Here is a 25,366-nt window from a genome sequence, read left to right on the forward strand (position 1 = left end):
AGTTGTGTAATACATGAATAACATCTATCGCTTATCATGTAAACGTGGCATTAGACTCCAGGCTTTGAAAACGTCCATTTCTTCTAAACTCCATGCATTAAGTTGTAAATGCGGCTTTTCTATAGGAAAATTGCAACCTGCCAACCCAAGCTGAGATAACCCTGCTGATGTCATCAGGGTTTACTCTGATAACTCCCTTTGAAACCAAAAGGACACCTCCTCTGCTGCTCTTCCTGAGATTTCTTCCTTTGATGGGAGTTTTTCAGTACCACTGGACACCCTTTATAAGTAATGATTAATGAATAATCTACTAATGCTTTATAAATCATTTATAAGCCATTAATACGCATAATTTTTGGGTTGCCAGGTGGTGAAAAATACCCCCTTTCTATACCCTCATAACATTTGCTTTATCTATTTCTTTGAGAAGATTTAGGAAGATGAAAATCCGTTTATTACATTTATACCTGCAGACTTTAATTATTTTCATTAATGACTAAAATAAATAATTAAATATAACTACAGACCTGATGACTTACACTCACCATTTATTAATAACTTTTAAGACCAGATGACTTATCAGAAAGTGTGAGTCAGTTGCGAATGGGTCGGTTATTAATAAAGAGTGTTTCACATGTCCTAAGTCAATGAGTCATTAATAAACAGATCATCTTCATTTGTGAAATCAGAGGAATATCCCTTCAACTTACAAGTAAAGTCACTCATCCGGGTGGAGGATTTCCCCTGTTTACCATCTAGAAACCCGGCAGTCACATAAACACATCAGTGAGGTATCAGTGAGATGTTTATGAAGAACATTGGCGTCACCGTGTGGCCTGTTTGCAGCATCGTCAGCTCCAACTGTGTAACAGCAAACCCTCAACAACAGGGGATTAAAAGAATCACCTCATGCAAGAAGGACGTCTGCAAAGAGCTATCATCGGCTGTGTTGAGCAGGACACAGCATATTTCTCAACGCACCTGTAGTAAACAGATAGTAAGCGGCAGCAGGTTTTCTGCAGGGCTGCTGTTCTCTGGCGCACAGCGGGGCGGACTGGCCCTTTAAGGGGGATAAAGACGACAGCTCCGCACAAGCCGAGCGCATCGATGCCGCGCTTTATATCCCACCAGGCATTTACACCGGTGCTGCAAGGATAATTCATCATCTTCGTGCTTTCTAAAGGCGAATTCCTCTGAAGTCAAACGTGTGTAAATCCCGGCAGGAGAAATGTGACACTGCGCCCAGCAGATGTGCTCTCCGGTGCGTAATTGATTCGGTAAGTCTTATTTGTGTCATCTGTAGACGATAAATCTGTTTACACGTATTTTTTTTACTGTTTATTTAACCATACGGTATAACAAACTCCCTGTTTGAATAGCGCTCATAAACTGGAGCTTCTACAGTGTTGATAAAACCCAAACAAAGACAGATTTTAGCGTATAAAGTTGGCATTGTGTACGTCTAGTGGCCATCTTTGGATCGTACTTTGAACGGAGGCTGGTGCAGTGTTGAGGAGGTAACAGCTATTATTACAGTCATTTCATCTATTGTAATGGGATAAAGCGTTATACGCCCAGTGCCCGAGATGATAATAGCATTAATGTGCTCACTTGGTCTAATAAAAACGCGCCATAATGATAAACAACCACTCTACTGCTGTAATAGTTGGAAGGTAGCAGTATCACTGCAAAACTGCGCTCCTTACTGGAATACTGTAGTCTACAATACCAAGTAAACAGCAGGTGAACACAGAAATTGTAATGCAATTTAATACAGTTCCTTTGTGAAGTTAATTTTATATTAAAACATTATTTATGCTGCACTGTTTTGCACTGTATTGCATCATAGAAGTGTTTTTGTAATGTAAATAGATAAGAGAAGGTATTTAAATCCCTCTATCTTACCACAGATAAGTCTCAGTAATAATGCAGTATATTGATTTTCTCATCCAGCCATTTGTCTGAGTGATAAACATTAGGTCCATCTGTATGACATAGGCTCCTCTGAGGAGGCATGTTGTGCATCTTGGTGCAGCAAACCAATCAAATGTCTGTCTATGCATTTCAGTTCTTCACGCAGTAAGAGATACAAATCTAGTGTGCTGTAGTTTTTTTCGTGGGGAATTTTAAAAAAAGTATATTTAATTGGTTTGTTTGGAAGGAAACTGTCATGAAAACATTAATCCACACGGCTCCAGTTTAAGCTTGTCTAAAAATATTCTTTCTAGGTTACTGTTTCATTAAAAAAAAAAGCCAGAAAATTGCTTCTATTAAAATCTTTCCTCTGGGTGCTATCCTATTTAATTAGATTAATGGTGTACTCTTCCCTCGTTGTTACTTGCTACTAAAATGTACTAACACTGGATGTTTGTTGCAGGTGTTCAGTTTGGGATGCTGTTTAACTAATGAAAGCATCAGCAAATGTTTATTTTTCTGCAGAGTGGAGAATCCTGAGCTGCAGGACTAATTTTGGCACAGTCCAAATCCTGCAGAGCTCTTCTCTGAAGGAGGGGGAAACCTGCTGGTTTTGAACTTCCTACCTTTGTTTCAGGATATCCTGGTCATCAGCGAAGGAATTGCCCCTTCATCTTACCCCAGAAAGCTTCACTTAAAGAAAACATAAGTAATAATGGAAGACAAACGCAAGAAGCGGAGCCCAAAGGTGTCTCTCCCTCAGCCCCCTCCTCCCCCCATCAACCCCCGCAAGCTCTCCGTCCTGCCTGCCAGCAAAAGTGCCACCTTCTCTCTCGGCCTGCCGCAGCCTCCCTCTCCAAAGAACAGAGGCAAGTACAAAAGGTCCATAGGAGCACCAGGGCAGCCCAGAGAGGTGTTCACAGCCGTTGTAGCTCCACCAAAGACCACCAGGTTTGTGTTTTAAAGTAACAGGAAAATGCTCCTGAAAACATTTTCTGCATTTTTTTTTGGTTCCATCTAATTATTTTGTGGCTTATTTTTAATTTTCATGCAGATAACTGGTCAAATTAGATAATGTGAGATCACAAAATGCACTCAGCTGCATCTGAATATAGTAGCGAATATAGTAGTGAGTAAAAATATGTAAACACCAAATTTTTGGAGTACCTCAGGATTAAAGACGCCACACTCACCATATTGCACTCACTTTAAAAAGTACATTATACTACATCAGACTTGTCTTTTACATGTTGTCAGAAGCCATTCTGGCAAGTTTTGCAAAACTATCAGAACAGAAGTAGACGAGGCAGTTTACACTACACCTTAAAATGTAATTAAAGAAATAATCAATAATTATTGACATAATACTTTGTATGCATGCAATGAAAAGATTGAAGGTTTGACTGTTTTTCTGGAATTTGTCATTGAGTTACAGAAGCAGGTTACACATGATTCTGATGTTTTCTGCCTGTTTTCTTATCTGTCAGGCCCCACAAGGAGAAGCCCCGGGCCCCCCAGCCAGCAGGGCCCAGTAAAGTAGTCCAGTCTTCCCCCCTGCAGCACTCCTTTCTCACAGATGTCTCAGACGTGAGAGAGATGGAGGGAGGGCTCTTAAACCTCCTTAACGACTTCCACTCAGGCAAACTGCAGGCTTTCGGTAAGACAACCTTGATTAGAAAGGCCACAGAGGGAATATTCTGTTACAGGCTTAAAGTAAAGCCAGTTGAAAAGTGGCTTTGTTACATGAAACAGACTGAAATCAATTACTGTGGTGCTATTTTTGCACATCTGCTGCCATGGAAATACTTTTGACTTTGCTATAATCCCCGACATAAGATACAACACTTTGTACCATAGGAAACTCACAAACAGCTGTCTTGTATTCTAGGGAAGGTGTGCTCCTTCGAGCAGCTGGAGCATGTGCGTGAGATGCAGGAGAAACTAGCGCGACTGCACTTCAGCCTGGACAGCCATGTGGAGGAGCTTTCAGAGGACCAGAGGAAGTGTGCCTCCGACCACAACCTGGAGCACCTCCTTTGCAATGTAAGCACAAAGCAGCAGTCCTGGTCTGTGTTAGTCAAATGAAGTCAATATATTTCAAAGTTACCAAATTCCTTTTTCTGTTATGATCCTTCCGCTGCAGCTGAACAGGAAAACACTGTCAATTGAGACATAAAAAGGGAATTTTGTACTGTAGAAGATATCCACTTTATTTGATTTACTCAGACGGCTGAAGCCCCATGTTATCTTCAGATAAACCCAGATACCCAGCTTTTGACTAACACACATCAGTAAACTAGTATGTTATTTTAAACCATATGTCCCTTTTCTTAAATGAACCTTTGCCATTTGATGGATTGAATAAAGTGTATTTCAAACAAGGAACATTTTGGCATTTTACACCTGTGTACCAGAACGTATTTTCCAACTTGTTCCTAACACTGGTTGCAGTCAGTTTTCTTTGTTTTTATCCACAGCATGTTCAGCAGCTCAAACTATCAATTTACCCTTTTAAAATGATATAAAACCAAGAGGAAATTAAATGATTGGGTCAGTAGTGAAACACTACAGTGTGCATTTATTTTAATCTTTTTAAATGCTCCATCGTTCAGCAGATTAAGATATTTATCACATGTATGCACTGTTAATGGTTCAAGCTCATGATTTACTGAGTGCGTGTGACCACTTTTTCCTCCCTTTCACTCTTAGCTGTGATAAAATAATATAAATACAATGCTGTATAACGAAGACTGAGATTAGATTTATCATACACTGATGTTAAAATTGTTATAAGGTACTGAGCATGTTTAAATGTTAAATATTATCCAGCACAAACAATGACGTGTAGTCTAAGAATGCCTTGAAAGACTTTCTATTGTTAGCTGTAGTTGTTGTGTGGCTCCTAGTTACCCACGCCTGAGGCTGGTATGCTGGCTGTGGAAATCGCAGCGCTAGAGTATGTGTGAGGGAGGCGAGAAAAAGCTGTCAGCTCATTACAGACACGAGTGCCAGGAATACTTGCGAGCTGCAGCAGCAGCAGCAGCAGCGGTGGATAATTCTGCCACAGAGCAGACGGGCTGTGAAGTGAGTTTCCTTTGTGTGAATAAGAAGGGAAATTGAGAATTTGCCTTTGTAAACACTGTAGTCGGATGATGGGAGCTGAATTCAAATATTGACCGAACAAGCACACACATACACACCCACAGGCTGTTATGTAATGTGATCAAATTTAGTGATTAGTCCCTTGTAGCACCACAGCATTTTCTTTTTCTGGCTGTTTCTATTTTCAACACACCTCTCATGCGACTGTGTCTTTCATTTGTTCCTGCAGCTGGAGGAGCTCAGCACATCAATGTATCCTTCTCTAATCAAATGACTGTTTATTTATCGGAAACACTGGATTTAAATAATCTGTATTCAGTTCAAAGTCCGTCTGTGTGAATCCTTAACGTGTCCGTGTTCAGACAAAAGCTCCACTTGGCTGAGAACCAGGACCTGCCCAAGACATCTGGTCCCTGACAAAGTGAGGTGTGGAGGACGGCAACCGTGCACACTCATCTTCTCACAACATCCAACCAGTCCAGGTTGCCATGGCATTGATCCAGCTGCCTTAGTAACAGAATGGAAAGATCCACAGGAGGAGGGGCTATTTTTTTTTTCCATTTGTTCAGTGAAGGCGAGGAAACAACACGGTGACTCAAAGCAGCAAAGCATTAAATGAACACGCCAACCAAAATCATAAACCCCCTCATTCATAGCACAAGAAATGACCGACGGGTTTACCGAACAGTTGTGTGAAAGGAAAACATTGTGTCAAAAGTCAAAGGATGTTGTTATTGTTGACTAACTTGGTTTCAGTTACTTGTTACATCATTGGGTAACAAATATCTGAATCCAGGTGAGTATAATCTTTGGTTTTCTATTTTCCATTACAAAAAGCACATCTCATGAACGTTTAAGAATTTATATTGTGTTTTCTTATTTCATGTTATGCCTGGTAGTACATGTCTGTTAGGAAAGGTTCAGAAAATTTAGACATATTTAACGTAGCAAACATATTTGGCCCTTGTCGACAACACTGTGGTTAGCTTAGATGTTTTATGGGAGTTTTCACTTTTGCTATTATTCTGAATACACTCCCTCATTTTTATATCTTTGCTAAAAGTTTATTACTGGAACAAACTGGATTTAATAAAAGCTGGAGACTCATTCTTATAACTGCATTTAAAGGGACAATGGGGGGAGACCTTGTGTACAAAATATTTGATTAAGTTAAATGTAAAATGGTTGATATGATGTTTTGCAAATGTGCAGCTCAGCTACTGTATGTGATGGTTTAATATGGAACTCGAGTTGGAGGATTTTGTCAGTGCTTCTTCAGGACTATCTTTATTTTTGTGAATGAGGGCAGCAGCAGCATCCCTTCAAGCACAAGCTAGTCCACCCTGCTACTGAAATGCTGTAAAATCACCTACTGTAACACGTAGGTCAACGGGGACTCTGTCCAGTCCGACATCCGCTCCTCTCTCATGACACTGTGTTGAATAGCACGTTCATATAGAGATTCAGCAGGCACAAATCTGTACAATTTGATTTCAGAATGGCAGCTACTTTCATGTTTAAAAGTTCAGGGGGTGAGATAATGATTTGCATTTTAATTCCAAACTTGGCCGTAATATGTAATCCCAGACAAGCCTATTAAAGTGACATTACTGTTGAAATCAGAGGAATGAAAGCGTACCGTGTAATTTCTCAAAGCATCTTACATCCAGTTATTAAAAACGTAATACCAGTCTTTTGTTCTTTTGTACAGCTTGCTAAGCCTACCTCTTTTCCAAGGCCTCGGCCTGGATAGCCTCTGTAGTGACATGCTACATTTCTTGTCACTATATAAAAGATCCTACACAGCTATTTTCTGTTATTTTACATGTTAGGGGAAAGTTTGTCAGAAGACGAGTTTAGAGGAAACGCCATAGGCACAACTGAAAGAGAAAACTAAAGATTCTCTCTTGTGTATTCATTGACTGCACCCATTAATAAATGCAAATTTGGCAACTTCAGAGGCAGACAATATGTGTTTTTTTGGACAGAAGTGAATTCCCCTTTCATCTTGAAAAGCAACATAATGTAACTGTCAAGATATAAAGGGGGATTCCACCAATTTTGCATATGAAGTTTCCGTGTCACATAGAGTACTACACAGCCTGTGAACACGATTGTATAATGTCTTCTGTGGCTCTGGAAAGTCTGAAAAACCGATGGAATCATCAGGGCTTTTTAGCAGAAAGCTTGCTTTAAAATTGGCTGCATGGAGTTTGAAATATGTGTTTTAAGGAAGTTCAATAAAATATGCTGTTGAATTTCATTAAAGGACAAAACTCCCTCCATCCCAGTTCCACTAAATTTCGAAAGAGGCACACACACAAGTTAGTTTTACAGAAATAAAACACTTTAATATATATCAGTCTGTCTTTGCTCTTGTTCACAAACAAGTTCAATATAATTTAACAATAGATGAGTTAAAAGGCTACTTGAAGACTGGCACTATACTGAGACAGAATCATCGATCTGGGCCTTCACTGTTTCTCAGGCAACCCCAGGAGTAAAGCTGAACTCCTTTTCCTTTCGAAACCAACCTTGATCTAGGCATCAGTGTACATAGATAGATATATATCTCCTTAACAAAAATATAAACAATTTTGATCCCGCCAGTAAATTTTGGTCATGCAAAAAAGAAAAAAAAAAAGAAAACTCAGCACATCATTAACAGGATTTTAAACCATTACACAATAGATAAATTAACTGTACCATCATACAGCATACGATTACAGACCAAGCTAATACTGTGCAAATACACATTTGAGCTGTACAAAATTATTTTGTACTATTCTTGTTAATCTCAATTCACAAACCTTTTAAAACAACTACATAAGACATCTTAAAAATATCACATCACATATGATGAAACAGCAAAAATATACACCTTTCAGATCCCTGTCTTCTTCCTTCTTTTTGTGCATTTCAATTTTACATTCTGCAATAGTGTTTCTGATTTGTCTACAGTACATGTTTAGATTATGAAAAAAAAGGGATGACAATCATATGATGGTAAAATGTAAAACTCATGACGTCTATCATGATAATGAGCTACCTTTTCAAAGTGCAAAGAGAGCAGGTTGAGTACGTGTAAGACCTGATGTCAGTATGTTACAATTGTCCATGCTTTGTACCAGAGGAAATCTCACTGAGATAAGAATAAGAGCTCCTAATCTTTAAGGACTTTCTCTTTATTGATATAAAAGTGCAGGCACTGTAAGAAATGTAGAACATCTCTGTCTTCAAGTAAGGTCAGTGTTGTGTCAATGCTCTTTCTTCTCTTCCAACATTTGGTAGTGTTTGGATTCTGCTTTACCTTTAGGACAAAGTCCTCAGGACCTCATTTAAACCTTTGTGGACATTGGCAGGTTGGGAGGCAGCAAACTCAGTCAGGCTGGGACCCATCTGGACATAAAGGGCTTGGCACAGGTTGGCGGTAGCGCCGCGCACGCTGCCGCCCCGGCCATGAATGGTCCCACTGTGGGTAGAGGTGCCAAGGAGGTGCCACAGCAAGGGCAGCACTTTCTGCTCCACCATCTGGGGCTTGCGAGGGTAGAGCTCTGTCACGAGATCTGGATATAAAAAGTGAGAATTGATAAGAGGTGGTCAGATATACAAACCAGTTCAAAAGCTGAGGCTAAAACTTGCTACATGTTTCAGAATGATTACAACAGACATACCTGCAACCTTTTCAATAAGATCCACCTTTGCTTTGCCGCTTAAAAACTGAGCCTTGGTGCAGAAAGGCTGGAGAAGGAGTATGTTATCTGCCAAGGAAAGAAAACAAAGAAAAAGTCAAATACAATTTCTCAAATCAGACCAAGCATCAAATTTCACCTGTATCAAAAGTTCTGAATTCTGGAAATGAGTACCAAGATTTAAGATCAGTGCATTAATAGCTCCAATAGCAGCAGAGTAGATGGCGTTGTTCTTGGAGTTGAGGTGATTGTCCACAATCGCTGGGACAAGGATGTTGACCACTTGGGACAAGTTTTCCTTCATCAAGTGGATGATTTTCTGTAGAGACTCGAGGGCATACAGATTGACCTTGCTGTTGGATTCCTGCAGCCTTGACTTGAAAGCATCAAACACCTGAAAGAAGGGAGAGCAGAGAGAGAAGAACAAAGGGTAAAAGGTGGAAGAGAGACAGTTTAGTGATGTTTTCCTGGTGATTTTTATGATTAAAATTAAGAACCATGATAAAAGGTACATAAAAATATTGATGTAATTAGAATAAAATTTCTACTAACTGGGAATATACTATTGATGACCATGTTGGGGTTGTGCTGGCAGTCAGTCACTAGCTGGTCGATTCCCTTGATCCTCTCTCTGAAGTCCTTTGAACCCAGCAGACCTGAGATCTGCTTGATGTATTCGGTCTTGTCTGCAATACTCTGTGTCTGAGATCTACAGCTGTAATGGCTATTGGTCTCCCTGTAGATGAAGCAAATTAAATGTTATATCTTTATAAACCTGTCAGTTAAATATTAGTAACTTACTTTCCATATGTATTTATGCAGTTTATGTCAGCTACACCTCTACTACTGAGGCTGAATTCAGTGTTTACAGGTCTCTCTGCCGTACTGGTTGATAATTACACCCACCTGTTGGTCTGGTTGAGTGGCTCTCTGGTGAGAGACGAGGCCCTGACTGTGCCACTGCCTGGAAGGGAGCGTCTGCCTCTGGCTGATTGGGTGTCTTGGGGCATCTCACCAAGACCCTAAAATCACCCACAATCTCGAGGTAAGATGACAGTGTTTGAACTCTAGCAAAAACACCAACATTGTATTCACATGCAGTAGCAAAGACTGAACCTTTGTCTTGAGAGTGAAGACAGTGTCTCTGACAGTTGGCAGGTCTTTGGTGGGGATATATTTCTCCAGGATCTTGTCAAAGTCTGGGTGGGACGACAGGGACAGCAGCATTCGACGCCCGTAGTACCTATGGGTTGAACCAGTGTAAGAATATACAACCTGAGTGCCAGTATCAACAGTCTTTGTGAATTATTGTTTGTCTGCAGTATTGTTGTTTTTGGATTCGCAGGCCATAAGCAGCATTTAGTAAAGCAAGACAATCATTTTTGTTTTTTTCTTTTAGAGCTGTAGTCAACCAAAGAAAATCTTGGGTCAACTGAAATCGTACATAATAAGCATTTATAAACTGTTACACTGAAGTCTGTACTATACTGCCAGACGGACAACTTACTGCTAACCTTTTCATCTGCTCAGCTCGCATCCACCGTCACTCATCTACCGCTCACTCTTTCTCGCTCGCTACGCAAACATACTACACAATGCCGTATTCCTTAGAGTTACGCTACCGATAGTTTCCCAGGCAACGACACGGAGGTAGACTCACGTAATGGAACAGCGCTGCAGACACTCCCAAACACTATTGATTTCCGAATGAATGGATATTTGGTGTTATTTTTTACATTAAAAAAATATTTTTTTGGCCTGGCGGGAGTTCTTGTTGTTATAATTATAGGAGAAATAGTGATTCAGTAAACGCTTAGTAAACATTGGGTACAGTTAGACCTAGCAGTCTCCATTAGGTTGGGCAAGCTCAAAGTTGTGAAAACAACGGGGGTGTTTTGAATACACCCCCATTTTCAGGTAATTTGTTAGTCTGTCCCTCCTGCTGCAGGAAATAATGGATTAATCCTGGAAAGCTATTGATGTAGCACTTTTCTCCTTATGAAAGTAACACGGCAGTTATTTGACCAATGAGAATTTTGTCGGACAAGAGCCTATCGACCAACTAATCGACCAGGAGACCACAGCCCTATTTTATTTAACGTTTTTAATATTAATGTCAGTTATGGTGAGACACATATCAACTAGAACAAACTAAATAAAGGTTTGTTATATGCAGAATGTTGGGTTATACTGTTGTATTGCATTGTACTAAAGTTGGTTAGTTGGTTTATGTGGTATGCGTCTTAACCACTAAGCTACCAGTATGTCCCTTGTGTATTTTATGACGTATTCTCATATCAAGCAAATCTCTTGGCTATTTTTCTTTTAATCTGGACCGATGGGAAATGTTTAAAGCACAAAATCTAGTGGAATCATCTGTGTTTTATATATATTTTTAATGGGCTAGTAATACGGATTTCATGGTACCAATTTGTGGATCCAACTTCTCATAAATGTTGTTGAACATTTTGCTATTCAGAAAATATTAATGAATCTGAAGTTCTTAATTTGTGCAAAACACGAACATTTAGATTAAATCTGTGCATACAAGATTTGTAAAAACATAACTGAAATCCCTCTACATACCTGGCTTCCTGTGAGGAGTCTTGCGCAAGCTTGGTGACTGCAGGTAAGATTCTGTCAGTGAGATCTTTACCTCCAGAAAGGAGACGGGCAGCACCAACCTTCTCCACCAGATTGGCCAGATGCTGGGCGGTGCACTTCCTCACCACTGCATTGAGATGACTAACAGCAGAGGGAAAACCAATTCAGAAATTAAAGATTAAAAATGTTTAACGATTCCATTTTAGGATAGTGTGCAAGATAGATAGATTCTAAGTTTAGTGAAACAGCCCTTTACTGTGTGTGAATGTGGCCAGTGCATACTGACCTGAGTCCCCCGGAGAGTAGAGCATTGATTCCACGAGTGGGGGTACAGTGCTGTACCATGCAGTCCAGTGCTGCATCAACATCCTGCCTAATAAAGGCGTTAGTCTCCCCAGCCTTCTGCAGTAAGGCTTTCACTGTCCCCTCCAGCTCCTGGTCCATTGCCCTCTGCAGGTGGCTGTACAGGTCACCCAGTGTACACACTGCAACCCTGGACACACCTGACCGCAGGTTCTTCACCTGAATAAGAAAGACATTTTTGATGCGAGTGGACAACAGAACATTGGACATATACAGTAGATTAAAGACACAGCATTAAAGATAAACAAACAAAAACAGTAAGGAGTTCACACATGCACTTTGAAGTCAAGGCACCGCATAAATGCAAGACACTGACAAATGAAATTGTTCTGCAAAATCAGATATCAATATGTAAACCAGAAAAGAAGCAGTTCAATTTCAGAGAGAGTAATACGTGTCAAAAGTGATGTGGGCAGGTTATACAACAAGAATAGCTACCTCTTGAATGAGAGACAGACAGACATCATGAAGCCTGCCCTGGAGTGTGTCTGAGTGGTAGTGGGCCAGAGAACGTAGGAACGTCAGACCTTCGATCTTCTTCTCCCTTTACAAAAAAACAAGGTTGGTAATTAGTTAATTATTTTTTTCTTGTTCTACATTCTATTAACCTCTGTGGGACCCTTGGATTTGAGTTATCAATATGAGGATCAAAACTATTCTCCTCTGAAGCAGTGAAACTGGGGTACTGTAACATTGCAAATGTTTCTCACCAGTCCTCTGAGCTCAGCAGGTTGAAACTCTGTGTCAGTGCCAGCTCAGGCTTGGAAAAAGGACATAGCTCCGGAGGCTCAGAGAGATTTTTCTTGTGGCCTGTAGCGCCAGGAGACAGCTCATCTAAATGGCCCGTCAGATACCACACAACACACAGACACACAGATTCAGTCTCATGTTACATCTCTATCCGTCTGAAAACAAGCAGTGTGTGTGGGCAGCGGTGCATTAACAGCAGGTTGTCAAAACAAAGCATTGTTGCACATTATCCAAAGCAAACATCTTATTCAGCCATGCTCTGATGGCTTTGACAGTCTAATTAATGTTCCAACATTTTCTATTGCTATAAACAAAGACTTGTTAAAACTGTGGGTCATCTATTTATAATGCAGTGGAATATTGCTAAATATTCAAGACACAGAGCAACATAATAATGATACAGTGACATGGACACGCTTTGGTTGTTTAAAAAGTAGAAAATTAAGCTTGACATTTTGTGCACAAAGATGAAACATTGGGCTTTCAGATCCACTGACCTGAGCTGTGGGACAGTGAGGGTCGGGTCCTGCTGAGGCTAGGAGCCCTCCTAAGACGGGACATGTTTTTGGGGTTGGGGGGCACCGTGGGGGGGCTTGGCTGGTGGGGCGGAGTGAAGCACTTGATGGGGCTTTGGGGGCCAGGTGGGCTGACAGGACTGGTGGGGCTGATAGGTGACTCGTCAGAGGGAGGGTCTGCTTTGGTGGAAGTCAGTGTGTTGCCATTCAGATGCAGATCTACAGCAGAAAAGAGAAATATTTCAAGTCTCTGGCTACAAACACTGTAAGCTCATATTTCATTTCTTTAAAGACTATGACAAAAAACAAAATACATAAATACAAATACAGTAAATAAAGACAAATTTAAACATTTTTCTAAACTGAAAACATTTTTTCTTTTGCTATTGATTGTCTGAACATTTCACATATGAATAACTATTATAAATAACTATTATGTGTATTGAGCCACAAAAATGTACTGCATTTGTTAAATATAAAGGGTGGTAAGATATGTATTTATTTTATCATAAGGGGCAAAGAGGATCCTTGGAATAGCTTATTTCCAACCAACAGTAAAACTGGCTACAATTCGAACTTGAAACTCCACGTTATGATGAAATGAATTTATGCAAAACGCCTCTTGCCTTTGATGATTAACATGCTGTTCTCCTCTGTAGGTGAATCTGATAACATCTGTCTCACACGGTGGCGAATCTTGTCTCGTGTGTTGTCCCCGTGACCAAGCTGCCCCTCCGACTGATCCAGGCGCTGCAGCCGCATCTTATCCCGGCTAAACCTTGTGTTCTTCACCCTCTCCTGCACATGCATCAGTAGAAAACACACCAAGTGGTACTTGGTAACTGGAAACTTTCTATCATGTGCTATGATTTACCATTGGACAAAGTGTGACTAACCTTAACCTCATCTGGACGAGGGCTGTCATCACTGTCTGGGTGACTGGCAGAGAGAGCATGGCTGTAGATGCCTCCTGAGGGATCAGTAGGAGGTTTGGCCACTGAATCACCCTGCTCAAGTGACAAGGCCACTCCTGGACGACTGGAGGACACTGCAGTTTCAAACATGCCTATGAAACATGAGGGTGGTGTTTGCAGATAATTTAAATGTATGACCAGAGAGGTGGACACCATACTGTCTCAACTGCTGAATGAATTAGTAATAAGGTCTGCTTAAAATTTTAACAGTGCAATTTAACTGTGATCATGAAGGAAAGAATGTATTTATATTCAAGACCATTACTAAATGAGGGTTATTACAAACTGTATTTTGTAGTGTTTCTTTGAAACTCAAACAGGACTTTGGGAAGCTTTGCCTTTCAGTCTGTTGTAAAACAACACTGAGCTAAAATACTAGTTCAGCCACAGAGCAAATTATTGGATAACTAAATAATGACTTATGAGCACACTGACCTCTTCCAATGACGCCTTCAGGCATGTCCATGGCTGGTGAGTTCCTGCTGTTGTGGCTCTGAGATCCTAAAGGTCAAAAGAAAGGACTGATTTAATTATTTAAGCACAAAAAATATAATCACAAGATGAATCCAGGAGAAAGCCTTGTTCTGTTTGATGTTATCACTGGCTTACCTTTGGCAGGTTTCAGAGCTCTGACTGATTCCCGGAAGGCTGGTTTGACCAACGGAGGGGAGGGCCCTATGGTCTCTTCCTCAGTTTTGATTGTTCCGTTGGAGTAAGTGACTCTCTGTCCCACAACACCCACCTCAGGTGAAAGTTCGTTTCTCTGAGATAATCCTTTACAGAGCAAAAACAAAAACGAGAATTAGATGCAAATCAATACAACACAACAGCCAAGACTTTTTGATCCTTTTTCATACCTTGAAGGCTGCTGAAGTCAATGGACACGGAAGATCTCAGTTTTGCAGAAGGATTTCTTGCAATGCGAGGCTTCATTCTTGAAGAGGTAGAGTTTCCGGGACTGTTGACAGATGTGACAAGTGAGAAATTATCCTGGAAAACTGCCTAGCACTGTTCAACACATCGTTATTAAACACCGGATGGTTACCACTGCTCAACATTGGCACCAGGTCTGTTATAACATTTACTCTGACTGAAATATATCAGGCTTTTGTTGACTAATACCCCAACATATGGTGGTCCTCGTTACAAATGAAACATAAGCAAATTTAACTAATGAGTCCAAAAGTAACGGATCCTTTACCTGGTTTTGATGCCATTGAAGCTAGAGTTGGCAACTGAGCTCAGACTGAAAAGACCACTCTCACTGGCTGAACTAGTAGGCATGGGAGACGTGTGTGATGGTGAGTCCAGACCCAGGTCTAACTTCACAGCTGAGTCAGGGCTGTCTGGGTCTGAACTGCTAAGGCTCACTTTGGCCCTCTTCTTGGCAGCACTGTTGCGCAATGAGCGCAGTGAGTTCAGCATCTGTAAGCAAGACACATATTGGCACATATGAGCATAAAGAGGATTGATGAATCTAAACTGTGATACCCTGGACTAGCAGATAAAACCCTCATTACAGCATTGATGATAAACAAAATTACAGGCAGTTTGCTGACCTCCTGCATGTCCAGAGGATCCTCCTCTTGAGGATCTTGCATTGAATTGATGCTAACAGGGTCTAGATGAAAGTCCCTTTCTAGCTGCTGGTTCTGAGGGCTGCCTGGAGCATTAGACCTCTGGCCGTTATGAGACTGGGCCTGTTCTGCTGGAGGGATGACTGGTGAGATAGAGAGGGTTGCCCTGGTGCTGCTCAGAGCCCGACGGAATGACGAAGTGGAAGAAGAACTCACGAGGGAGGCGCGAAGAGGCCTGGGAGAGCATCTGCTAGAGAGGTCTCCTGGAGGGGGTAGGGCAAGGAAGAAAGAAAGAAAAACTGATGACACAAAACACAACAACATTTTCACATCCAGCTGACAACCTTTCACATATACTGACATCTTTCTACTAGATTACCCTTTGCTGTGCCTGCTGTGTCTCTCCAGGGGCTGGTGTCTCTCTGATGAGGACTGTTCTCTTTCTTGTTGGGCCAGGTGTTCGACATAGAGAGGGAAGAGTCGGCATGACGGCGGGACAGTGTTGGAGTAAGCATGCCTCCCGGGAGTGTAGCAAGTGGGTAGGAGGGCAGTAGGAAGGAGCCGGGTGTAGTGGGGTTAGAGGGGAGAGAAAACGTGCGCTCAACACTGGGGTTCCTTTGGAGCACACGTCCCTTGGATGCCACTGTGAGACAAAGTGTTCACAAATCAACTGTCAATACAATTTTCACATACATGTAAAGACATCCAGACTACGCTTTTTATGATTTTTGAAAAATTAGCAAATCATTTTGAGGTGATAACTCCTTACCATTTTCTGAGTCAGTGAAGTTGGTGGTTTTAAAGATGTCAGGGTCTAAGTTGAGGCTTCCACTTCTTCTGATGCGTGCAGGGGACTCCCTCCTAGTGGAAGATTGTGGCTTCTGTGGCTCTGCAGAACCTAGATGAAAAGTATATTTTTGCAATGTTAACAGGGTTGCACAATAGTCAACTAACATGGCAGTAACACAACCCGCCAGTGGTTAAATAATCTGTATGGTGCAATGGCTGGATAAAATTATCAGACCACTGTTACTACACATTTAATGACAAAAGAGAACAAACTCTGCACTATAGACTGTTCCAATGAATTAAGGAATTAATGTAATTCAGAGTTTGTACTTAATATGTTAATATAACAGAAAATTAATTTTTAAATGTTGAAAAAAAATCTCCTTGTGGTCAGTTCTACTCTTCCCAGGTCTTGGACGTGATGGTAAATAAATTGCAGCTGAAGTCAGTTTGAACCAGCTCCTCACAGGTGATTTTTTACTTGACTGCACTGACAGGCAGCTATAAACCTACGACCCCTTTCTATAGTTACAGCAACAGTAACACTGCATATTTCTCTATTGAAGCTGGATAATAGCAAAGACGTCTTGCCATAGGTATTCACCTTCTTTTTCTCTTTAGGGCAGGACATTTCTCTCACAATTAGCCTTTAATGAGGCATGGACTGAATCTGTTTACTAAATGCACTCGGGGAAAAGTTGCTCCATGGAGAGCATGCGATATTTATTTGTATTTACTAGTAAAATCTTAATCTTAACAATCAAATTCTTAAAGCCTTAACAAAGCCTTGCAAATACATTCATTTAGGCACTGAACAAATAACTTGAGAAAAAAGGAAACTGTCAAGATATGTTGTAAGATGCATGCTGCTGTCTTACTCATTGTAACTTAACAGATGCGAGAACAACAATGCCAGGTAAAATCTTAAAGAGTGTGGGGACAAATGTCTGTGAGTATTCACACCAGCAGGCTAGAATTTAGATAACTAAACATTTGGTGAGTGGAGTATGGTGGTATGGTGTAACGGTTTCTTCCGGCATGTTGTGAGACTGGTATGACACTCATCTGCCATGTAACCTTTCAACCTTGCTCATCTCTCAGGGCTTCTGGTGACATGTGGCACTGTGACTCCTTTGACTCAGCATGCTAATCCAATTTAAAGCTGCTCTAATTTGAGTTCAGCGTAAGTTGACCGTGGCAACCATTCAACTGTACTTGTCACCTCATATGGAATTTATGTGAGTATCGGAGAAGCAAAGTATTGACACTTACTAAAACTGGGTACGTAGGTCTCTGGACTCAGCTTCCTGGACAGGGGAAGGAAATCCTCATGGGCCACCTACAAGTAGACAGAAAAATATTACAATATAACAATAAAGGATGATGTTCAAATACCTAACATGAAACAAACCAGATATTTGAATAGCTCAGACAAGAGAAACTGGCCTTTGGATGGATGTTCTGCTACTGTAAACAGACTTAACTTAATGTGCATGACGTCTACTGTTCTCATTAAAGTCTTACTGTCACAGTGCAACCTGTGAAACCTTAGTCTAAGATAAATACATGAAGTACAGAGAGAGTAACGAGAGATTTTTGGATCAGTGCTAACATCTCAACCTCTGAGAGAGTCTTAGGCTGAGGTTATTCCCACTGCCGCCAATCAGATCAACACTCACTGCGGAGCACTCGGTGTGATTGCAATCAACACTAGAGTTGTAAATAAGCCATGTTTTACAAGCATAACCCTGTGATATTAGCAATTATGTTTCACGCCCCCTACAATAAGTGTGCTGTGTGGTAATGGGGTTGCTGGGAGACAGACACTGCTGTAAACAGAAGGTTTTCAAATGAAAGCCTCTAAGCTTGGTAATAGTTCCCAGAACAAAATATGGTCAATTAATACCTCCTGAAACAAAGCCACTCATCACAATCCATGCACATTATTAGAACAAGGCTGACAGTAGCTTCATTTTAATTATTCTAGGGTGTTAGCTGATTAAGTATAATATAGTACATGTTCCACATTGCATCCTTTAACCCTACAAAGTGGTATGTTTACCCGGTGTTTCAATACAAAGCTAATTCTCATGACAGCAAAAGCTTATCCTTGCAGCCAAAGTGTCACTGTTCAAAAAAAAAATGAGTCACCTACTCTATTTCTTCCAGGAATAGTGTCAGTGATCCCTGAGTGTTCTGCAATGTTATTCATCTATCCTTCTCTTTTTTTATGATTCAAGAGCCGTATATTTCAGTGACACAACCTAGCACAGAGTTACTCTGCCAAAAGATACAGATTAATTTCAAATAATGTAAAATAAATAAATAAATAAAAAGTTATCAAGCATTATGGGCTGCATCATGCACATAAGACACTGGTTGACTGAAGAGGACATCATTGAACTCTGTGTAATAAGATGTGTAAGAACCTGTTCACACCGGGCATTAAAATGTAAAAAACTCGTGACTCGACCTTAAGGTCGCCAGCCTCACCGTCATACACCCACTCGCTCCCTTCCTTAAGGTGGACTGACTTTTAAGATGGATCAGCTATTCTCATTTAGTGACAATCTTTCCTATCCCTATACAGATAACAGAGAAACGTTAGCTGCTGTGTCTCTCCCGAGCGAGGCCCAAATGATTTCCATTTGGGCTGAAGAGTCAGTACAAAAGAAAAAAAAGAACACATTTGGTCTTTGCAAACGGAAGTGATGTAGCCTACGTGCTTATTTGCATTTTGAGCGGGGAAGTGATATACGATCACAAGCGGTCACTCAGACGCATCTGGAGACACATTCTAATGCCAGGTGTGAACTGACACACTGAGCTGTTATCGAATCATCCAAGACACATGTTAATGCTGGGTGTGAACAGGGCTTCTGGGACAACTGATCCTCTCTGCTGCACTCCTTCCATACTGCAGCATGTGAGATATAGCTATATTTAGGTTCCCACTCCCCCAAAACTGTCTCAAAGGAAGGTGCTTCTGTTGTCTCTGTGGACTGGTGCCTTCGGGTGTGACTCAGCCTGTTCAACCTGCAGGTCTAAAATGGCAAATTGTCAAGACTCCAGATTTATTCAAATGAATGAATTCTTACCGAGGTTGAGCTTTATCATTTCAATGGGGACTGAGCAAGAGTAAAAGGAAGCAGAGAAAGCAAGCGCAACTTCACATAACCACTCCTTTCATTCTCTTTGCAATGACTGCACTTGCTGAGTGATTGGGGGCAAATCAACATAACCGCCTCGCCACCGAGATGCACGGCAATTTCAAAGTCAATGAGAAAAACACTAGTGCTCCTAGAACCTCTGTGCAGGCAGTTAACAATTGACTGATTAAGTGCTAATTGCTTTGGATTTCAAAGAATATTTTTAGATGCCCTTTCAAACAAAAAGGAGAACACAGCTTGTTGAGTCAATAGCTGCTTCATTAATGTTGATCAATGACAACAAAAAGGACAAAATTTCCATCAGTTCTTTCGGGTAATCTAACCTTTCCCAGAGTATCCCTCTAAGCTGTATGTCTTACTTTGACTGAGAATCATAAAGCTGGTGAAAACATATATTGAATCCAGGAATGTTTCCAAATGGCATAATTAGCATGAGAGATAAGTGAGAATATAGCAAGTTAACAGTGGTGATGGGCCCCACCTGTTTAGAGTACTTTCCATTGGGGGTTCTGCGTTGCTGGTCATTTTCAGTGGATGGGAAGCTTGACATCTCCCAGGGTAGTTTGTTCTTCCCTTTACCTGCACTGACAATCCTCCTTTGAAGTGGGGGGTCATCAGTGAGGGAGCCTAAACTGCCATAGCCATACAAGCGCTCGCAGTCTGGTTCAGTTCTGTGGCTCCTGGCGCTGCTAATCCGCCCTCCATTCATCACCCAGTCCAGATCTGCTCCAGAACCATACTGTGGGGAGCACCTCTGCCCTGGTTTGGGCACCACCAGGCCATACTCCACTATCCCCTCTGAGGAGAGTTTTGGTAGGACGTGCCTTGCTCGTCTCGCCTGTACAGCTCCCATAAGACCCTCTGCATCTTCATTGAGTTCAACCATGTCGACAGCTTTCATTAGAGGCTGTTTTTTTCCCGTGTCAAGGCAATAGTCAAAAACAGCAAACAGCTCAAGAGCAGCATGGCGGACCTTCTTTTTGCTGTCTGTCAGATATGGTGCAACCTCAAAACAAAGCTTGGGGATGTTGAAATCTTTCCTTGGATGAGTGAGCATAGCTGCAATAATAATGTTAAGGACATCTTCCCGAACCCTGGAATTCTTGTGTTTCAAATTGCCGATGACAAGATCTAATACTTGTTGCGGAGAAACAGTTTTCATGATCTGTCGAAACACGTTCATATATTCATTCCTGGTGACGGTGCGAGTGTCCCCAAGGGCCTTGAGAGCCACTAAGACTATCTGTTTGATATATTTGTCTGCACTTGTATCTAACTTCTGAATAAGTAAGTTTAAAACTTGTAAGGTACCATACAAGACTTTAAAATTACTGTCATCCAGAAGTCGGGGAAGAAAATTTATGAACTCTTCAATACTGTCAGATGGGACTGATTTCATGTCCACTTCTGAGAGGATGTGTTTGAGCTCTTCCACCCCATTTGTGCGATTCTGGTAATTCTTCAGGTCCAGAAGCTGCTGGTGTAACTCCTGGGAGATTAATCCAAGTATCATTATTGATGGTCTTATGGATGTGGTCAAATTTGAGAATTCAAAAAAGCAAACACAATCCAGTGAGGACAATAATATTCCTCTTCTTTCCTATGTGCTTTCATCCTGAGTGGGTTGGTGATGGAGAACCACTCTCCTGTTAGTCAGGCTGTGAAAACAAAAGACAGAAAATTAACAGTAGATACAGGATTTAGTATTCCCGTTTGCTTACAGTGAAGCAGAATGAACATAGTGAGGAGCAAAAAGACATTGTGACAGCTTCAGTAACAATGTATGTAAACATGTTACAGCAATGAATCACATAACATTACATATTTTAACTGAGAGAGTCTCTTGTTGAGTGCGCTTACATGTGCATAGTATCCTGGTTTTGAGCCTTATCCTGTTTTTGATTATATTCTAGATATGGCGTTTACATGGAACATTAAACATGGTTATTCATATCCCTGTATACATGATCGTAATAGTACCCAGGTTTCTGATCGTCTGCCTGTATGTGTCTTGATTTCTCACCATCTCAGTCACTATGAAGTGGTTCTGAAACCTGGATATGGTGTTTACATGCCACAGTATCCTGGTTTCTATCGGAAATAGTAGTTATTTCCAGGTTTCGCAAAACCGGGATAAGGACTTATCCAGGTTTTTTTTTCGGAATAAGCTGTTTACATGCGCAAAACATAACCAGGATACCAGTGTGCATGTAAACGCACTCATCTGTTCCCCAACATCATGATAAATCACCATGAACTAACTTACCTTATAATGGAGCCTATAGATACTCAACCACTTGTGGCTCTCTGCCACTCCAGTTATCTCCAGTACGATTCAGATAACCTCTACTACTGTACGTTATTCCCTGCTAATGTAACATTACTTTCTATTAAATAACTGTCATAAATGTCGGTTACAGTCTTAGCCAGTTATACGATAGTATAATGCCTGCAAAGGGCTTACAATCAATCCCTTGCTACTGGTTACCGTTAAGAAGCCTAATTGGTTAACCTAGCTACATAGAACCTTGAGCAGCTATCATCGTTTAAACGTTGCTAAGCTAACTCTGCTAATTGTGTTAGTGGTTAGTGTTGGCTGACTGGGCTAGCAAAGTTGGAAAAACAGCAAGAAAATAGACCTTTCATTCCCCCTGGTCCTCTTCGGCGACGCTCGTCGAGTCTATCTAATGTTAACGTCGTCCAAGTTTCCATGTCATTCTGCGGCAGTTGCTATTCTCCGAGTGCAGACATTTTTCCTGGTTGTTTTAGCTGGTGTCTGGAGTGTTGAATGTTTGGGCGCTACAGAGGTATTCACATCGAGGGGCGCCCACACAAACACAGACATATACACACACACACACACACCGAGGCAGCAAAATGGCGAATACATGTCGCAAACTGAGGAGCGCTTCCATGGTGACGCGAGTTCCAGGCTCCTGCAGGCGGCATCATCATCATCATAGAGCTGCTGACTGAGGGAAAGTAAAGGAGACACTGTGGACGAATTAACATATAACACGCTTAAAACTACATGTAACATGCATATCATGTTCCATTTATGCACTGTAGTCTGGGTTAGAACTCCCCATATGTATAAAATATCATAAATAGCATGAATATCATTCAAAATACATAGTTTTCTGTTAGTTCATAATGCTTTTTGGGGTTTCTAACGTAGAAAAGTCAATATTTGCTCAAATATATTTTAGTATTGTATATTGTATATAGCTACTATGTTCTAGTCATATACATTATTAATATTTAAAGAGACCCTCCAGACATGTTTTAAGATGGATAAAATACTCTACTTTGAATAATAATTTGTCTGATACGGTTTTTCCACAAAAAGTTAAATTGTCCTTGAAACTACATCTCCTCCTTCTCTCTCATTAAAAATTCCAGAATCTATAAATATGCATAAATATTTTATTTTAGACGTTTAACTGCTGGACACAAGATGTCTCCTACCTCAGTGTAAAGTCCATTCTCAGTGTTTGTGCATTGGAAGCTTCAAGCTTCCACATCACACTTGTGTAAATTGAATATTGGATCAGGATTGGTTTCCAAACTATTTGTGGTGTCACAAATCATGCTTGTTAGACTCGCCCCTTAAAGGACCAGTGTGTAAGATTTAGGGGGCTATATTGGTAGAAATATTGGCAGAAATGGAATATAATACTCATGTGTATTTTTTAATTAGTGTATAATCATCTGAAAATAAGAATTGTTTTTTTTACCTTAGAATGAGCCCTTTATATTGACATAGGGAGTGGGTCCTCTTCCACAGAGGCTGCCATGTTGCACCACCATGTTGCTATAGTAGCCTAGAACGGACAAACCAAACACTGGCTGTAGAGAGGGCCTTTCATGTGAAGTGACCATATTTGGACGAGAGGGTGGAGCTGACCCTAGCGCTAGCTGCTAGCTTGGTTAGTACTATTGTCTATTTTACTGTAAATGGGACCATAATTTACAAAATGAACATCATGCTGTATTGAGGAAGAGTTGAAACAAATGATTGAAACTATACACTCATTAGAGGATCGTTTACTGAGATAATAAATCAAGTGAGAAGTAGGGTCATTTTCTCATACACTTCCATACAATTGGACTTCTTTTTGCATGCAGTGGAGTCGACCTTGTTGGCCTTTAGAAAGAATGCAGGTTTAAGGTATTTCTGCATTGGCTTCACTTTTAAGACTGTGAGCTACCCACTTGGTTCTCCTACATGCTTGGAAGAGGAGGGGTATTCAGTTGATTGCAGTCTGCAACCCACCACTAGATGCCACTAAATCCTACACACTGGTCCTTTAAAATCTGTTTTTTTTAATGAACACAGAGAAATTTTCCACTTTCAGTAGATGAATGTGAAAACAGCCTTTTAGAGTCAAACTCTGCATAGACATAATCCACACAGTAAAGCTAAAATATTCGAGTGTCGGAACAAGAAGAAGAAAATATTTTTCTGTGGAGGGGGACTTCATTCTATCCAGAATGACTTCATTCTATCCAGGGTTGCACCCATGGGTTCACTTGGCTGTACAACACAAATGAGGCTCAGATTTATATTATTTGTTTTTTATGCTAAAAAGCATTTAACCGTAAAATTACTTAATAAACCAGTGGTAAAAATGAAGTACATTAACTCTAATACTGTATTTAAGTGCACTTTTGATGCACTTGTACTTTCAATTTATGCAACTGTATACTATTATTAAACTGCATTTCAGAAGCAAATATTGTTTTGTTGTTGTTGTTGTTTTTTACTACATACTTTGCAGATTACGATTGTACATACAAATCTTTGTGATGAGTCTATAAAATATTATGTATGCCGTTAATGGTTAAACCCAATAGTATATACATTTGTTAAAATTAGCTCCATCTGGACAAGCTACAGTAAAATTTTGGCTACACATTAATACATTAGTAATAATTTAATGCAAAATATAACATTGCATGGGCCAATAAATCTCTGTCACACACACAGAGAGAAAAATAGAGAAATACAGAAGAGTCCATCTTAATATAGCACATAGTGAGACAGACAAAAAAATCCTGACCTATATATTTTGCTGATATTACTTTTGCACTTTTACTGAAGCTAAGTAGTTCATGCAGGATTTTATTTGTACTGGGGTATGTTTACCTTGTTGTATTGCTTTACTTGATAAAATAATCTGAATACTCCACCACTGTAATCAAGTGATAAGAGTAAGACTGATGTATTCATTTGTTTTATGCAAGTGAGATATAAATAAGGATTCATATAGGTATTTTTAGTTTTAATTTGATCTTTCAGAATGTTTTATACAACATTACACCACTTATTCCACAATACTGTGGTGCATGTACTTTGTTATTATCCCAAAGATCTACAGGGCAATGTTTTTATTTGGTCTAAAAATACTGGCGAAGTTCACTATCATTTGCATTTTGCTTATTGACATGAATGTGGCATGACTCTTCTGACTGACTCAGACTGAGAGCCCCCAGATCCAGGACCACCCGCTACCTTCACAGCTTCTTTCCCCAGGCAAGAGCCATCTTTAACAAGGACATTAAAAGACTGTAAACCACTTCACCTCCATATCTCATTCAAATTCATATTGCGTATACTGTGTCTTTGTCTGTCCTGCACTGTGTAGATGCATCTAGATATTTTTTCATTGCTAACTGTGCATATATATATATATATATATATATATATATATATATATATATATATATATATATATATATATATATATATATATATATATATATATATATATATATATATATATATTCTGTTAATATATACACACACAGTTTATTTACACTCAAATGTAAACTTTATTTATATTTCTGCTTTTTAGCACACAGTTTTTTTTGTAGTTTTTTATCATGTCAATATGCATGAACATAGTCTTTATA

The 25,366-nt window shown here is 40.2% G+C and overlaps 2 protein-coding genes across 5 annotated transcripts; one reads left to right on the forward strand and one right to left on the reverse strand.

Moving 5' to 3' along the window:
* The first annotated feature begins 688 nt into the window (after positions 1–688).
* On the forward strand, positions 689–7,660 carry ccdc28b (coiled-coil domain containing 28B). 3 transcript variants are annotated; one of them, XR_006407378.1, is made up of 7 exons: positions 689–1,277; positions 2,552–2,865; positions 3,402–3,571; positions 3,803–3,957; positions 4,821–4,998; positions 5,246–5,268; positions 5,379–7,660. XR_006407378.1 is itself a non-coding variant. In XM_044375059.1 (6 exons), exons 2-6 carry the CDS (start codon positions 2,630–2,632, stop codon positions 5,431–5,433), a joined length of 639 nt encoding a protein of 212 aa, XP_044230994.1. In that variant the 5' UTR covers positions 712–1,261; positions 2,552–2,629; the 3' UTR covers positions 5,434–7,660. The 3 variants fall into 3 exon arrangements, 2 of the variants coding, with proteins under 2 accessions (XP_044230994.1, XP_044230993.1); XM_044375059.1 differs by lacking the exon at positions 4,821–4,998 and having other exon boundaries at positions 712–1,261; XM_044375058.1 differs by lacking the exon at positions 4,821–4,998 and having other exon boundaries at positions 713–1,277.
* Positions 7,342–22,427, reverse strand: LOC122998265 (TOG array regulator of axonemal microtubules protein 1). Of its 2 annotated transcripts, none has more exons than XM_044375057.1 (23): positions 22,090–22,427; positions 19,932–21,108; positions 17,553–17,619; positions 16,261–16,389; positions 15,871–16,134; positions 15,474–15,754; positions 15,116–15,339; positions 14,772–14,872; positions 14,524–14,688; positions 14,350–14,415; positions 13,837–13,988; positions 13,567–13,738; positions 12,923–13,159; positions 12,386–12,509; positions 12,114–12,219; positions 11,599–11,834; positions 11,295–11,453; positions 9,825–9,951; positions 9,615–9,730; positions 9,261–9,444; positions 8,883–9,102; positions 8,691–8,777; positions 7,342–8,582 (listed from the first exon to the last, which is right to left on the reverse strand). In XM_044375057.1, exons 2-23 carry the CDS (start codon positions 20,961–20,963, stop codon positions 8,329–8,331), a joined length of 4,503 nt encoding a protein of 1,500 aa, XP_044230992.1. In that variant the 5' UTR covers positions 20,964–21,108; positions 22,090–22,427; the 3' UTR covers positions 7,342–8,328. The 2 variants fall into 2 exon arrangements, with proteins under 2 accessions (XP_044230992.1, XP_044230991.1); XM_044375056.1 differs by having other exon boundaries at positions 13,837–14,006.
* Between the last annotated feature and the right edge of the window lie 2,939 nt (positions 22,428–25,366).

The sequence above is a fragment of the Thunnus albacares genome, chromosome 15 (genome assembly GCF_914725855.1).
Source record: "Thunnus albacares chromosome 15, fThuAlb1.1, whole genome shotgun sequence".
Classification (NCBI taxonomy): Eukaryota; Metazoa; Chordata; class Actinopteri; order Scombriformes; family Scombridae; genus Thunnus; species Thunnus albacares.

Coding starts and splice junctions, on each gene's coding strand:
- ccdc28b (XM_044375059.1), top strand. CDS start 2,630: ATGGAAGACAAACGCAAGAAGCGGAGCCCAAAGGTGTCTCTCCCTCAG. Junction 2,866..3,401: donor GCTCCACCAAAGACCACCAG/GTTTGTGTTTTA, acceptor CTTATCTGTCAG/GCCCCACAAGGAGAAGCCCC. Junction 3,572..3,802: donor AGGCAAACTGCAGGCTTTCG/GTAAGACAACCT, acceptor CTTGTATTCTAG/GGAAGGTGTGCTCCTTCGAG.
- LOC122998265 (XM_044375056.1), bottom strand. CDS start 20,963: ATGATACTTGGATTAATCTCCCAGGAGTTACACCAGCAGCTTCTGGAC. Junction 13,160..13,566: donor CAGCATGTTAATCATCAAAG/GCAAGAGGCGTT, acceptor TTTCTGCTGTAG/ATCTGCATCTGAATGGCAAC. Junction 8,583..8,690: donor TCTTATTGAAAAGGTTGCAG/GTATGTCTGTTG, acceptor TTTTATATCCAG/ATCTCGTGACAGAGCTCTAC.